The sequence below is a fragment of the Pygocentrus nattereri genome, chromosome 11 (assembly GCF_015220715.1).
Source record: "Pygocentrus nattereri isolate fPygNat1 chromosome 11, fPygNat1.pri, whole genome shotgun sequence".
In the NCBI taxonomy this organism is placed as follows: Eukaryota; Metazoa; Chordata; class Actinopteri; order Characiformes; family Serrasalmidae; genus Pygocentrus; species Pygocentrus nattereri.
The window spans coordinates 43271012-43287131 of record NC_051221.1 but is presented as its reverse complement, the minus strand read 5'-3'; the positions used below and the strand labels follow the sequence as shown (position 1 = coordinate 43287131).

The following is a 16120-nucleotide window of genomic DNA, read 5'->3' as shown; positions in this document are numbered from 1 at the left end:
AGTTTTGGGACTAAGTTTAGCCTAAAACATACTTTTAAATACATTCATGATGGAGAGGTAAATGCAGGGAATTCTATGGCAAATACCTCCCCCCCCGACAAAAAACTCTTTTTTTCAGATTTACCACTATTTTATCATGATATACATATACATGAACACACATTATCAAAAATATAATGTATATTCATAAAGTTGGAAGACACAATGCTCACCGGTGGTTTTGGATAGTAAAGAAAAAGGCTATTTTAGCTCAAATCACTGAACTACGCAGAATTCAACTGCCACAATATCCATGACCAGCCATCTCCTTATCTCCCCCCTGAGCCCAGCAGAGAGCACTTTGTGTTATTACCTTATACACACGCTGAATGATCATAGTCACTTCCTGTTCCATGCTGACGAACTGGCCAGACAGTGACTGCAGCTGTTTTCTAACATGATGCACCTTCCTGTGATGACAGCACACTCATTAAAGCCACATTTCCCGTGTGTACTACAGCACGAAGAGAACTACCATTCAATGACCTTAATCTTCTGAACAGCTTATTGACAACAATGTACTAGTGTGTACAAAAATGCCAAATTAATTCAGAAGTTCATGTAAAATTTTACTCAACATGAAAGCGATTGTGTTTTGTCATCTAAATCATTCATGTCTATAGAGACAGACACACTGTTTTGTGGTACAGGAAACAGGCCTGCCCTCGCTGCCAGTATCTCTGGCTGATTGGCTCCTTCAGCATAATCGCCCCCAGAACATCTCTGGTCCAGTTTCCATGACAACAGGCCAGACACACTCAGCAACAGAGGCAGAGGGAGATTATATGGAGGAGTCTCGAATGCAGGAGTGTCCTCTAACTCTCACACACACAAACTCTCTCCTCCCGCTGGCTCTTCTACTCCCGTATCCCTCCTGTGGCTCCACTTTCATCACAGCGTTTAATAATTTACTGACTTTCTGATTCCCAATCAGTCCTGTCACTAATTAGCTCACTAGGGATGACGAGTTGCTGATGATTTGAGCTCGATAAATTCAGTACCTCATCCAGTCCTCGCTCTTGGAGATGAAGAGACGGTACGTCATTGCACACTCATCTGTGAACAGGGCACGTGCTTTGGTGGCATGATAAACCAGCTTCTGCCTGAATGGACAAACGTTACCATAACACAGTGGTAACAATGTTAATTAACACAGTGAAATTGCCAAAGTCACGTTCAAAAGAAGTCACTTGCAGCCCTTTATATTAACATCTAATGCGGAGCTCACTTGTCAAATTTGTGGATTTGTTCTTCATTGTAAGGCAGACCTGGAAAGAGAGAAACCACAACATTTCAGAAATGTGACTGTCCTGATTTAAATGGGCCCAAATCCTACATTTTTCTTCAAATGTATTTCCATGATGTCCTCTTATGCTTGTGTATGAAAAAAAAAAAGTCATAATTAACTTAACATTTTAACCCATTTTTACCCCTCAGAATTAAACAGGCTGTTACCATTCCTTAAAGAGCCATGCGTTTTATATGTAAATAATCTCTGCTCTGATTGGCTGTCCTATAAAAAAAGCTTCATAAAGCACTTGTTCATTTTCAGTGTGAACAGGCAGGGCTGAAGGTTGAACACCCTCACTTAAATGATGTTTTATAGATTTTTTTAATAAGTAAATAATAAATTAAGGCCTCCTCTACAGGGAACAAATTTAAACATGTTATTTTTCTGCTAATTTTAGTGTACAACATCATTTAACATGGTGGAAAAAATAAAACATAAAATGTGCTTTTGCACAGGCCACACTATGTTTATTTTTCTTCCCCTGATTTGTTCAACTCAGCAAATAAACAGTAATCGTGCATTAAAATTGATTCAAACTTTTGCATATGACTGTATGTAAATGAGCTGAATTTCAATTCATTTACATTTTTAAAGTACATCTTAGTAACCAACCCTACAGTATACGGTCTGTAATGGTACGATTTGAAACCTTAACCAAGTCTATTTATCTATTTACTATATTAGCAGTTCTGTTTAAAAACACATGGCTTTCCATAATATTGACCCTTCGTATCAGATCAGCTTCTGACCTGCTGCCTAATTATAAAGCTTGGAATAGACCCACTTTGCCGTACTCACGTCTTTCAGCTTTATCTTTCTTGAACTGCTGATAAATGGCTGTAATGGCATCAAGGAGAACCTTTATTTTCTCCACGCTGAGGAAAACAAATGAGGAAGTGGTCACTGTTAGATACTGGCCTGGTTCCCTGGACACTTTGCCTCAGTCATAGATTAAACTCATCAATGAAGAATCGACATCGCAATTTCCTGTAATTTCCTGACAGAGAAGCCACATCATTACACAGCAACTAAATTTGTCCTGGGATTTCTTTTTATTACCTGGGATGTTCTTAGAGTGTTGCATCTATTCTTATAAAGCTTGATCATACTTTGAGCAGTAGTGACCTTAGCATCCAGCGCTTCTGCACTCTGGCATATGCTCACACAAGAATACTAACACAACACTCACTGTCTGTTTTCAGGGTGTGTGCCCACTTGCTGTGTCCAGGTCTCTGTCAGTGTTCCTCCAGGGAGGAACTTACTTTTGATGTCTTGCATAGTCTGATCCATGGAACCCAGAGACCCAGACAGCTGGACAGAGAGAACACAAGTTTGAGAATGTGAATATCTTAATTCATGAAAAGTAAACCCACGCTTTTCTTCTAGTTAACTAGAAACACTGTCTTCACCTGACTCAGTTGTTTTGGGTCAGTTCATTTGCATGTATGGAGGAATCAATAGCTGGATGTAAGCTGGCCATATGTGGGGAAATCTAAAGCCCCAGAGAACCTAAAACTGTGGTTTCTTTCTGAGTAGGTTAGCTGCTTTCTTCGCCTCCTCTCCTGTTTGTTTAATCTGTTACAGCTTGTATGTGTGTACAAACAAGTACTTGAGTTATCTTTGTGCAACAAATGCATGTGAGAGATACAGTAAATGTGTCCTTCTACAAGATATCCAATCATAAATGGTCACTGGAGACGCATTTGAGATACACAGAACCGCCTCGTGTAAACAGCAATGTCTTGATCAGATCACTCAAGATGGTGTTAATAGCAGGTGTTAATGAACAGAGCCACAGAGACATTTTAAGCTGCCTTATGCAATTTTGAGTGGACAGAATTTTGCGTAGGCTCAGGAAGTAGTTTGGTCTGCCTCTGCAGATCCTCACCAACTTCTACAGGTGCACCATAGAGAGCTTCCTCACAGGCTGCATCACTGTCTGCAACGCCTGCGACCGCAAGGCCCTTAGAGGAGCGGTGAGGACGGCAGAAGCCATCATAGGCAACAAACTACCAGCCCTACAGGACGTCTACCCGTCCCGCTGCCTCAGGAAGATCAAAGAGATCCGGTCAGACAGCGGTCAGCCAGCACTCGGCCTGTTCACCATCCTGCCATCAGGCCGGAGATTCCGCAGCATTCGGGCTGGAACAACCCGGCTAATGAACAGGTTCTACCCACAGGCTGTCAGGCTTCTGAACCAGCTGAGAAGCTGTGGGTCCCCAGTTACCACTTCACTCCGTCACTCTGTCAGTGTTATCACATCAGCTCTGCTATGGACAATAACACCTTAACACTAAGCCCCTTTAAAGAACAATAACACAGTCACTCAAGTCACTTTAAAATGTACGCTGTCTCTATATTTTGGGTATATTTTCTCTAGATTTTGTGTATATTTAATATTTCATTTTTTTAAATATATATATATTTTACTTTACTTATTTACTGTCTGTAGAGTGATTATCTGAGCCTCACCACAAGCATTTCAATGCATAAATGTCCTGACATGATGTGCAAAGAACAAACAAACCTGAAACAGACACATGACAGATGTTCAGAATAATACACTTACTCTAAGGACTTTCTTGTGCAAGTCTGACATTTCATCATATTCTGCTGATAAGTTGTTTCCCTGCAACACCTCACACCTAAAAAAAAAGACATAAAACAAAAAGGACAAGGGACATAAAGTAAATACAGTGGTTAATTATTAATAAATACTGTTATTCAAAACATTCATACATCCTCAAAATGCACACATCAACCAGTATTGTCTCATCCTCTTATTTACTGGGAACAATAAGTCAATGATGCCAAAACAACCTCTGAATGTTTTCCCATGATGCAGTACTCTGTATGCATATGTGAATCAAACCATGAGAGGTCTGAGGCTCTTACAACTTCTCAGTCTTCTCCAGCGTCTTGTTGCAGTGGTTACACATGTGGAAAACCTCTGCTTTCTTATGCGCCGTCTCATTGAAGTCCTCTTTCATCAGCTCTCTGTGGAAACAGTTACACTGCTGATGAAGCGTTTTCCATTCATGCTTACGTCCTAAACCCGATTTTTGCTTCAACCCAGCTCGCAACACATAGGGATGCAGTCCCAGGGACACAGTGCTTTGACCATTTGTTGTCTGGTTTGGTATTCCAGCACATTAAGTTGTGAATGAAATGATTGGGGTTTTTGACGGAGGTCAATTTAAATCAGATGTGCTGGAATACAGACTCAAAACAATAGACATCACGGCACTGTCTCGTTTGTTCACTGACTGAACTGTCAAATAAAAAATACTTAATACTTTGCATGCGAAATCACTTCAAAACACTCATCATAGGAAGTTTAAGATTTAAAAACAGTGATATTTGAGTAATATAGTAATTATCTGTCAAAACCCTGTGGACTCACATGAGACCCCTTACTCCTTTCCTCACCAGCTCCTGATAGACCAGTAACGACTCTGAGGTTTTCCACAGGTGGCCCACATCACCTGCAAACGTCTGAAGAAAATCGTCAAAATGAGGTGGGTACATTACTTGTCTGCATGTATTAGTAGCTAGAAATATTTCATATATGTAATCAAAAAACACGGCACTGAACCTACAGCACTACTAAAAACATTAGAATAAGCACCGCATTAAATTTAAATGGCCTTCTTATTTATAAGACGACAGGACGTGACTGGAAAACAAATTAGCATACATAATATATTAAAATAAATACATAAATAGGATTAATATTGTTTTTTTCCTTTTGCATTACTGGTTATTGTTTTCTGTGGTTAGAAATAAAGAAAGACATAGAAATTGTGTTCAGGCTTTTCTTTTACGTGAAGCATCTTTTCTATTTCCTCAAATACATCTGCGGTCATCTTTCAGCTAATCCAAACCATTACGGTATTTGCTGTACTTTTTGTGGGGACCTTAAAATATATGAAAAGATACATTTATAATCAAAAATGTATATTTATTAAAAACGCAGACTTTAAAATCTTTAAATGAACCTATGAGACATGCAAAAACATTACTAGCCATTAAAGGCCTTAATCAAATCATTACTATAATAAAAACGAGGGAGCAAGAACGGCTGGTGGGCCCTTTAAGTGCCCTCATGAAAATTCATAAGCTATTATGATATCCACACTTCACTCCAGTTTGATTCGCTTAAATGAGCTTGCATAACTGACGGACTCATGAAAGCCAAGACGCACTACAGAGCTTCTGCGTCACCCAATCGCAGCTTCTGTTTGGGCTTTAATTAAAGTGCTGAGAGCCCCTTGCCTGTTTCACGCAGGGCCAGTGACTCATGAAACGCGCCCAGGTCTGACAATACACTGAAACCTCTGAAAACACAAGTCGCCTCAAAGGGAAAATAAAAATCTGACCTATTCATTAAGGGTGCATAAGAAGGACAAATGACCATCTGTGATGATCTGGGTTAGACAGCACTGTCACACCCTCTACTGTAGAAATTCTATAGAATAATCGAGCTTATTATTCTCCTCTCAGCTTTCCTTACTTTAGCATAGCTGGCGTCCAGGTCCAGGTCGTAGCGCGGCTGTACTTTGGGAGGGCTCGCTGCAGACACACAATTCATAAAAATATTACTACAGCGATTTTTATATATTAGGCTCAAGCACATTTACTTCCATTTACAGTGTCAGGAATAACGTAGGCTGTTTGTGCTCAAGATTAGGTGAGTAAATCTATCTAGATGGCGCTATCATGACTCAGCGCAGCCACTGAAGCGCTTAACGGCCAGAAAACGTCAATGGTTTAAGGTACACCTTATAGACAGAGACGTGCATCTAGCTTTTCAAAATGTTTTTAATAAATTAACATGTTTTAACACAGTCATGCATAAATCTTGTCTCTCCACTTGTCATTGTTTACTTGAATTTCAAAATTATAATACTTGAAAACTTCTAAAGTTAATCTTCACTCATCTTCACTCATTTTTGAATGAACAGACTACGAGAAATGGCCAATAATAAAAAATATTTTTACATTTACAACGTTTACTCCTGAAAACGTTTTGTAGAAAGGAGTTTTTGTTTTAGCAGCAACGCTGTAATAAGTCAATATTATTAATGATTAATAAATCAGGATTATTATGAGAAAAAAAACACAGATTAATGACAATAACTATAAAATAATCCTTTAGCAGCTAAAACCACAGCGCACTTCTTTCATGTGAACAGTCGGGACCAGCCGGAGAGATCCCGCCGTCTGTATAAAGAAGGCATGGACAGTTATGGATGCTATGGGGTTTGTTTTATGAACGTTCACTACTGTTCTAAAGTTTGGAATCTTTTCATAGTTACATATATATACATAAATCATTTTAGATGTCAGTTTCTATAAGTACACTGGCAACAACAAGAAGCTACAGCGATTTCTGTTAAGTTCAAGCCTCAAGATTATAATCGTCACAGTTGAAATAAATTAGGAATATTATTTTTGAGGCCCTGGAGGTCTTGTGTCCAGCAGTTTGGTGATTTTTCCTGCTCTTCACACACCAACTACACCTGCCACTTAACTGCTACGTTGATTCGAGCTCTTTTAAGCAGGAAGATCATCAATCTGTGCTGGCCCTCCTTGTTCTAGACAATGTGCTTGATAAGATGAGAGAGAAAAGGGTCTCACGGTCTTCAAAGATGAGGCCAACAGTGGCGACGAGTTCTCTGCTAATAAGCATGATGGGGTTGTCCCGGGTGGTTCGGGGGAATGATTGTGCCTGCCTGTTGGGTTCCAAGATTAGACGCCTGCCCTCATACAGCAGCTCCTGGCTGGGAGGACAGATGTTGGTTCGTCTGAAGAGCAACTCCTGAAAGAGTGTAGCTCTGGAAAGAGAGGGATCATGATCTGGGTCAAAATGTGAGGCATTCCTTAAACTCAGGTCCAACCTAACGTTGCCTCTGTCTAAAAAGCTTGGTTATAATTCTGTTACAGGTCATAAAAAATTAATAGCTAATTGATAAATAACTCTTGGTTCATTTCCTTTCCATCCCATAACAAGCATGTCATTATTCCTCAGCTCACGTTCCTCTAAACTGTGGTGCACTGCATTGCAGTGCATGAATCATGTCCAAAGGTACCAAGACAGCCCTTCTAATAAGTGATTTAAGCTCCTTCAAGGTGTACAACAAAGGTGCGCTCTGGAACAGAGGCTCATGAGTCATCCTGCCCAATGTGGAGCAGTGGAACTGCGTTCTCTGGAGTGAAGCTTGTCTTACAGAAATAATTATGACCAGTACCTGACCTGATTAATGCTTTCGTGACTGAATACAATCAAAACATAACAGCAAATATGCCAATATCCAGTGTAAAATGCTCTCAGAAGAGTACTGGCTGTAACTGCAACATAGAGGAGACAAACTCCCTAATATTACCCTTGATTTCAGAAGAAACATCTGAGCAGATGAGCAAGTGTCTACAGAGTTTTGCACACGTAGTGCACATAGGCGCTGTAGTCATTAGAGGAACAGTTTGGACACAATTCAAATGCACAGTTTTCTCCTTGAACTGTCATAAATCACATAAGCAGGTCTATTTGATGTTACTTGATAACACACAGCGCTAAAAATGTCCATTACTTGTTAGCTGAACTAAAAAAGCAAACTTTGGGCTCTGGCCAGAACACGCATTGGCTGTTTGGACTAAAGTCTGTGAAATGGTTCTTTTCAGCCGTGCACTCACGTGTTGTATGTGTGGATGTAGACATGGTGTAACGTGGCTTGCTGCAGACTGAAGACATACACCACGGTGCGGTGCAGAATGTCGCTGGTCTCAGCAAAGAACTGGTCGAAGCCCCAGCATTTCTCCTGGTCGGCCTCCAATATGTTTGCAAGCACAGGCGTTAGCAGACTCTGTAGGCCTCTGAAACAGTTCAAGAGTAAATACTGACTGGCATTTTCTCTGATCTAGAGCATCTTAGACTAACTGAACTGAACTTTGACTTCTTTCCTTGTTAACTGGCATTAAAAACAGTGAAATCAAGCCAAACTACAGGGAACAGACAGCGGGACAGCGCTCATACCTAGAGAGGCTGCAGGACACTGGCATCTCTGTGCACCACTCAATCTTGCCATTCTCAAACTTCTGGTGTCCTGAGATGGCCCCTGATGGCTTCTCTGTAATGATCTTATACCTGAGAGAAACCAAAATAAAAACTTTTTCGAGTGAAATCTGGAAAACTGGAATTTATTCTTCTATAGCTGCTCCCAAAGCAAAATGTCTTGCTCTAAAGTAGAGCGACTGAAATTTAATGGTGGTTATTTATGAAACTCTCTTTTAAAAACAAACTAAGATTTGCAAATTCTAAGCAAATGTCCTTCACCTCATCAGGGTGGCTCTTAAGAGCTCTTTACATAACTGAGGCACTCAAATCACATGCAGAGGCCTTACATGACTTCCTTGTTCCTGCGTGGTCCTTCAAAGGGTCTGAAGGGCAGACTGCCAGTGGCAGCATGGTAGAATGTGACGCCAATGCTCCAGAGGTCTACTGTAGCTCCGTACTTTTTCTGGTGGTCTTTCCTCAACACCGCACGCTCATACATGTCTGGGTGCTGTTACAAACAGATAATGGTCTTTCAACATAAATATAAATATTATAAGGAATAATGAATGAATGAAGAGTTTATCAGTGGCTCACTAGATACTTTGACAGACTTATGACACTAGTCAGTGGCTTATCTCATGGATCTTTCCTGTATTAAACTCTGTAATGGCAGTGACGTTTGGACAATTCAGTCCAACAATAATTTACCTACAGCTGCCAGAACTGCAGCATTACTGCAGAATCGCGTTTTATTCCATCATTCTGCCCCATCTTACCAAGTACTCCTCTGTCCCATATAGCGACACAAACTGTTCATCATCCTCCAACTCCCGCGCTGCCCCAAAATCTGTCAGCTTGTAGACCGAGCATCCATCTTCACCTATCACTCGCATGATGTTCCCTGGCTTAATGTCTCTATGCACTATTCCGTACTCCCGCAGGTGGTTCATCCCGGCCACTGTGAACAAGACAGCACTGAGATCAGAGGCAGAGGAACCATTTAAAGTGCTCACAGTCCCACGGTGTCAGAAAAAATGACTGTACAGGTACATTTTTGTTAATCAAGCTACAAAAAATGTGAAGGTACAACAGTGGTCTTCATGTAAAACTGCGTACCTGTGTTCCTCCCAGGAAATGATGAATAACAATCTGTTTTCTGGTGTATATTAATATTTAATATTCATTTTACGTGGCACTAATGGGGCTTTTTGTGTGTTTAAACTTATAAAACCTCAGAAAAACTAAATCGAGCATCATGATATTTTCCCATATCACTCAACCCCATCAGGAATTAGAAATTCAGCATTTTTCATTTTGGTTTGCAATTTTTTGTACCTGTGCCAGTGTTGTACACACCCTATCCAGCTGGCAAAGACAAAATACAAGTTCATCTAATAGTTCATCTAATAGTTCATCTAATACGGCTTACTGTGTTTTAGGCCTGTTAAATTCACAATAACACCAAAACAGTGACCGTTGCATTTATTAAATAAAAGTTTAACTGGAATGAAATAAGTTAGTCTAGTTCATCACCTTTTAATAATGTAATGAAGTAATCGGTCTTGAAGGTGAAGGGGGTTTTGTTCCTGTTCTGTGAACAATACAGTTTTTCATTTTTGTTCCCCTCTACTGTTCTGAATTCCTGTTTTACTGTATTTTCACTTAAAGGGCCCATATCATGGAAAACTGAATTTTTCTTACTATACCAAAAAAAAAAAAAAAAAAAAAAAGCTTGTACAGTCCATATTTGGAAACTAAAACCAAAATGACCTTTTTGTGATGTCACAAAAAAACAAAAAAAAAAAAATGTACTTACTGCAGTTTAGGCTCAGCCATGCTATTGAGAGCATTTCAGCCTAAACTACTTTTTAAATGAGGCCCAATATACAACAGCCAATCAGAATAGAGGTCATTTACATATGTCAGCTTGTCTAATTCTAAGGGATAAAGAGTCTAGACAATAGTCACGTAAAAGTGAATTAGGGAAAAAGAAAAGAAAATGTGAAAATAATGTGGGATAAGGACCCTTTAAATTCTCTGTAGACTAGACACAGAAACGTGCAGAGTCAGGGTGACAGTTACCAACATCCTGCAGGACAATGAGGAACTCATCTTCAGGCAGTCCGTAAGCGTTAGACGGCTCCTCCAGAACTGTGTAGAGACTGCCATACGGACAGTATTCCATAACCAGCACCTTGTGGCGTGAGTTTGACTGCCAGAGAGAACGACAAGACGTTAACATTTACTGTGTTTCTTCATGTGAGCAGGACCTACAGGCCTGTCCATTGTTTACTTGCTCTTCACAAACGATCATGTCAGATCATTTTTTAGATCTGGTCGTACTTCATATCATTCATACGTGAATATGGAAAACAGGTTCCACAATGGTGAACAATCTCTCGTACGGGAATCAGGAGTGCATCTGCTGCTGCTCACATAGCAGGCATTGCTTTCATAACAAATGTTCAAGGAAGCGACAGAGAGGCCTGTTAAGATCATGACTTGACGATTCTTTTGTTCATTTTTTGCTGCTTTTACAGTAGAAACCTAATCATGGTGCATTCACAGACTCCAGTGTGGAACGCTGTTACCTAAAACCTGGATAAAGGTATCGAGCAGCCAATCTGAAGCCTGCATTTCATCCATACCTTTGTCCATTTTTATAGATAAAGGCACTGCACGTCATACAGTGTCAGACACCACATGAGCAGCTCTAATTAAGATTACTTAAAGGTAAATTAGCCAATTTAGTCCTTTTATTACTACTAAAAATAACCTGGAAAACATGTAGAACACACAAAACAGAACATCAGCACAGACCCTACACTACATTACAGCAGCCTCATCTCCTTCCAGCTGGTTGTGCATAATAAATCAAACAGAGGTAAAGTAACGCTCTGGATGAATAGAGATTTATTTAATACTAAACAATTAGAAGAAGAAGAATTAGAATTTACAACCATTGGTCACTGTGGAATTAGACCTCTGCATTTAACCTGTCCGTGCAGTGAAACACCCACATACACACTAGTGAACACACACACACACACACTAGGGGGCAGTGAGCACACTCGCCCGGAGCGGTGGGCAGCCCAATCGACGGCGCCCAGGGAGCAGTTGGGGGTTAGGTGTCTTGCTCAAGGCACTTCAGTCACGGACTGTCGGTGCTGGGGATCGAACCGACGACCTTCCGGTCACAGGGCCAGTTCCCTGACCTCCAGTCCACGACCTCCCCCAACAACTGCATCAAACTCCCTTCCAGGTCATGAAAACTAACTAGAAAAGGTTAAAGTTGGACTCTTATGAAACTTTATATGCTGTAGAGACAATATTTGCCTGGCAGATGGGAAGAAAAGCAGGACAGCAAAGACGCTCAACTATCCTCAAGCAAATCAGTAAAAACAGCATATTGTAGTGGACGTCTTTAAACGCTACCGGTCGAGTATCTTTAACTCTGACATTCATCTTTAACAATTCAGTGTTCAGTGCAGGTAAATTTATACAAATTACGGCAGAGTTTGCACGATGCTAACCAGTGCTGTATATATCGTACCTCCATTTTTGTCATTTTTCAGTTTTTCACACAGTTTGAAAGAACCTGTTGTTCTTTACATAAATTTCATGATGAATGGACCAAAAGCAACGGCCCAAAATGACTTGGAAAAAATTCTGGTTCTACTGACTTTCATTAAAAGTAGAGTAGGTTTGTTCCTTCTCCTGTAAAGTCACCATTTTGGAGATACGAGGTTTTCTCCCGACAACAGCAATAAGCTTCAGTCACTTGTTAGCGTCATTAGCCTCGGTGCTCCAGCGCAAAACTAAACAAAGAAAACTTCCACCAAACACGTCTTGGCTGATCTCTGTGCTTGTGGTACAACTGTGTTATCTGTCCATTTGCTACTGCTTTAAAATGACTGACATTAGGGCCACAAAGGACCTGGTTTTCCTCCACTGAAGCAGCGAGTTTACTGGGACTGTGAACACGAACACGGCCAACTCCAATAACCCCATTCAAGCTGTAATACGTACTGTAATAATCCCAACAAGCCTGGTGACAAATGAACACCAAACAATGAAACATTTCTCTCTTGAGGGTCACTTGGCTGTTTGAGTCGCTCAGATACTTTACCTCCTCCTCCACAGCGAAGAGTTTGACAATGTTCTTGTGGTTGAGCTTCTTCAGCACCTCAAACTCTCTCATTTGCACGTCCAGAGGCCGCAGGAAGCTCAGGTTATTGAACACCTTGACTGCATAGAGGTCACCTGTTTTCTGTAGGCAGAGAGAGGGACAATCAGAGTTTAACAGAGAGGGAACGGTCATGCTGAGCCTGAGAACCTCGCTCTGATCTTGGGAAAATGAAGGGTAATGTTGAAAGACTGTAGCGTTTAATTCACTGATACAGTCGCACAGCCTTGCATAAAGTCTTGGCGATGCGTAAAATCAATGCACTCACATCTTTCCAAGAAATCACAAAGGATGAGCAGGAACTGTTTCAGCGGTCAGAACACAAGCGCAGCGTTCCAACACGAAGCTGCACTGTAACTTATTCCATTCCGAGTTAAAAATATTAACCACCAGGAAAACTAATTTACTGGAGTTAAATAAGGGAGGGGTGTCAGGAAAGGGTGGTCTCAGGGAAGGGTGGTCTCTGGGAAGGGTGGTCTCTGGGAAGGGTGGTCTCAGGGAAGGGTGGTCTCAGGGCCCTTTTGCACAGTTCTGTATGGACCTTGATTTTTTTTTTTTTTTTTTTTTTTTTTTTTTTTATGGAACAAAGGAGCACAAAGCATTCGACCACGTGGGTTACCCACTACTTCATACTCCAGCATCTTAGATCATCTGGCAGCTGACAAGGATCTTTCTACTTGCCCTCACTGTGACACAGATGTGCATCAAGAGGATGTGCAAAGCTGCCACACCACATCTTTGTGGAATCCCCCTTCAGTATATTTCACTGCTGTTGATATACGGGGCAAAGAGGGAATCACATGACCCTGCGGTAACCCACATGCAACTGTCTGTCAAACACCAGCCTGCTTATGAGGACAGATCAGCCTTCTGCAGACGCTGTTCACAAAGATCATTTCAGATTACAGCTCTCAGCAAGCTGGGTGCAGCTAGCAGTGCTGTGCATGTCGCACGCAGTTTAAAAACAAAAACCCTTTACTGCGAACTCATCCTGACCTACTTTACTCTTTACTTATTTTTAGAGATTTTTAGAGAGAGAATTATAAAAACTCAAAACGCTCCTTGCTGCATCTTTAACGAAAGACATTTAAAATGCCAGGGACTTCCCCAGTCCGAACCTTCAGCAATATAAACAAGCCAAAAGAAGAAGAGCGGGGGGCCTTAGGATGAGGTAGCGACTGTCTAGGATGAGTGAAGAAAGAACATGTTCACTGTCCGGTGTGTGAAAGTCATCTCCACACCATCACAGCACCGCCCGTTGGCCTCTTCAGCTTATTCGTATTTATGATCTCTTACCTAGATACACACGGAGACGGAGCTACAGAAAGCAGGCTTGTGGTTTCCTCATGTTTGTCAAGTTATATATACACACTGTACTCGGCCACAGGAACCACTGTGGGCTAGATGAGCACAAATCCTGTGTGTGTGTATGCAGGCATGTGATCCGCTGCCTACCTTATGCCTGCCGCGGTACACGTTGGCCGTGGCCCCTTGGCCCAGCAGGTCTGAGATCAGCCACAGGTAGTTAGCTGTGCTCTGCATGACGGCTTTGAAGGTCCTTGTGGAAGAATAACAAAGTAAAGCCAGACGTGGGCAGAGAAGCTTAAAATCATGTCACTGACATAAAGACTCAAAGCACACGTACCTACCGAAAGAACAACTTGATAAAAGTTGCAAAAAAGCTCCTCAAGCACCGAGTTCCCTACAGAACCGCAGTGGAACGTCTCAGCACATCCAACATCTGTCAGCAGAGAAAGGAGGTGGTGCTAAAGGAAGCGCTGCTCGTCTCTTACTGTGCTGGTTTTTCTCTTCAACCTGTGTGTTTTTAGGGTGCAGAAGTAAAAGTTAGTATCATTTAAAAAGCACGACTCTATAAAGCTGTACTGAAGTAACTGGACGTATGGAATAAATGTAAATAGCTGTAATAAACACACAGCTCCTCTTTCCTCCCTCACCTTCCTATCTGGACATTAATGCTTTATAACGTGAGGTTCTGATGTCAGCGCCACCCACTGACCGTAACTAGACCGCGAGAAGCCGCAGCGCTCAAGCCTCGTCTGCGCAGCCAGGAGCTTCAGTTCTGAAAGCAAAGCCAGATTAACGCGCCTGACGGCCGAGCGGCGGCGGCGGCCCAGCCGCGCTGACACGGCCAGAGACAGCAAACCGGCCCGTGCGCAGAAACGAACGGGTCTCTAGCGGAGCGGTAATGGTCTCTAGTGGAGCGGTAATGGTCTCTAGCGGAGCGGTAATGGTCTCTAGCGGAGCGGTAATGGTCTCTAGTGGAGTGCGGATATTGCTGCTGCGCCGCATTTAAGCGTCAAATCATTACAACCAACTCCAAGCGGGGAACTGTTTCGATGTGACGTCACGGGTGTGGGAAATTCCCACCCTAACCAACATAATCCGACTAAAAACCTCTGAGGTATCGCGATACCAGCGCGGCCTCGCTCTGACACGGTTAATCAAAAACAACACGGACGAATTACGACGTCGCGGCGCGGAGCGGCAGTTTTCGTTTAACTCCCCGTAAAACCGAAAACGAAACGAAACCGCGCTTCGCCGCCAGCGAGACGCTCGGTCCGAACTGCAGACGCGCCCGCGTTTCCGAGAAACGACGCCGTTTTATAATAAACAGCGGCATAAAGACGCGCGAGCCGCCGTCCGGGTTTCTCCTATTTACGTCGGCGGCTCCGTTTTTTCGCTGTTTCGTCACGTCGTTTCTTCGGAAAGTGTTTATTTAGGTCGCCTCAGCGCTTCATCGGGAAACACCGTGAGGACTTGTTGGTCGCGCGTGTAGCCGCGGACGCTAAAGCGCAGCGTCGGGGCGAAAACGGCGTTATTTTGTTTATTTCCTCACCCGAGAGCACGAACTCCTCTTCCGCGCTCCGCCGTGACGCCGCCGAGTCACGTGTGAGGAGCGCTTTAATGGGACCTTCGCCTCTGAGCGCCGCGGTTACCGCACTGTCTGGATTACAGGAGCACGACTGAATGCCAACCAGGCTGAAGCTGCGCGCTCCCCATCCCAACCCACCCGGCGCGCGTTCCCCGGACAAACCGGTGTAACTATGAAGAGGAGAGGCGGGTGGCGGTGGTGGCGGTGTTTAAAAGGCTCGAGTGGTCGGAAATCGCCAGGCGAAGCCCACGGCGGCTTGTGTGGTGCTCACTTACACGTGTTACTACGGCCGTACGCGTTGTACTGAAACATGTTGTTCTCTTTACGGCTGCCACCGTGTGGTTAAAGGGCCCATACCCTACATTTTATTGTATTTTCTCCGTGTGACGTTGTGCGTTTTTTGTATTATTTATTTTTACGTGATCACTTCCAACCTATTTTTATAAATGAGAAAATATACTTAAATTTAAACTTAACCTCCAGCCCACAAAGTTAAAGTTTAGGGAACTGGCCCTGTCGCCGGTTCGATCCCCAGAGCCGACAGTACAGGACTACTGAGGTGTCCTTGAGCAGGACACCTAACCCCCATAGGGCTGCCCACCGCTCCGGGCAAGTGTGCTCACTGCCCCCTAGTGTGTGTGTGTTCACTAGAGTGTA

The 16120-nt window shown here is 42.6% G+C and overlaps 1 protein-coding gene across 3 annotated transcripts in view; it reads right to left on the bottom strand.

The window, feature by feature from the left end:
• Positions 1 to 15516, bottom strand: part of tbk1 (TANK-binding kinase 1) — a 19547-nt gene extending 4031 nt beyond the window's left edge. Inside the window, exons 1-19 of one of the 3 annotated variants that reach the window (XM_017722997.1) lie at positions 15428 to 15516; positions 14220 to 14385; positions 14026 to 14128; positions 12514 to 12654; positions 10467 to 10596; positions 9161 to 9342; positions 8732 to 8892; positions 8364 to 8474; positions 8024 to 8203; positions 6971 to 7167; positions 5844 to 5902; positions 4734 to 4825; positions 4226 to 4327; positions 3900 to 3975; positions 2520 to 2641; positions 2129 to 2205; positions 1268 to 1307; positions 1041 to 1142; positions 353 to 449 (exon numbers count right to left, since the gene is read on the bottom strand). In XM_017722997.1, coding sequence (XP_017578486.1) covers positions 353 to 449; positions 1041 to 1142; positions 1268 to 1307; positions 2129 to 2205; positions 2520 to 2641; positions 3900 to 3975; positions 4226 to 4327; positions 4734 to 4825; positions 5844 to 5902; positions 6971 to 7167; positions 8024 to 8203; positions 8364 to 8474; positions 8732 to 8892; positions 9161 to 9342; positions 10467 to 10596; positions 12514 to 12654; positions 14026 to 14112 — 1956 coding nt within the window. In that variant the 5' untranslated portion in view covers positions 14113 to 14128; positions 14220 to 14385; positions 15428 to 15516. The other 2 variants (XM_017722998.1, XM_017722996.2) reach the window with 2 other exon arrangements.
• Positions 15517 to 16120: the final 604 nt, after the last annotated feature.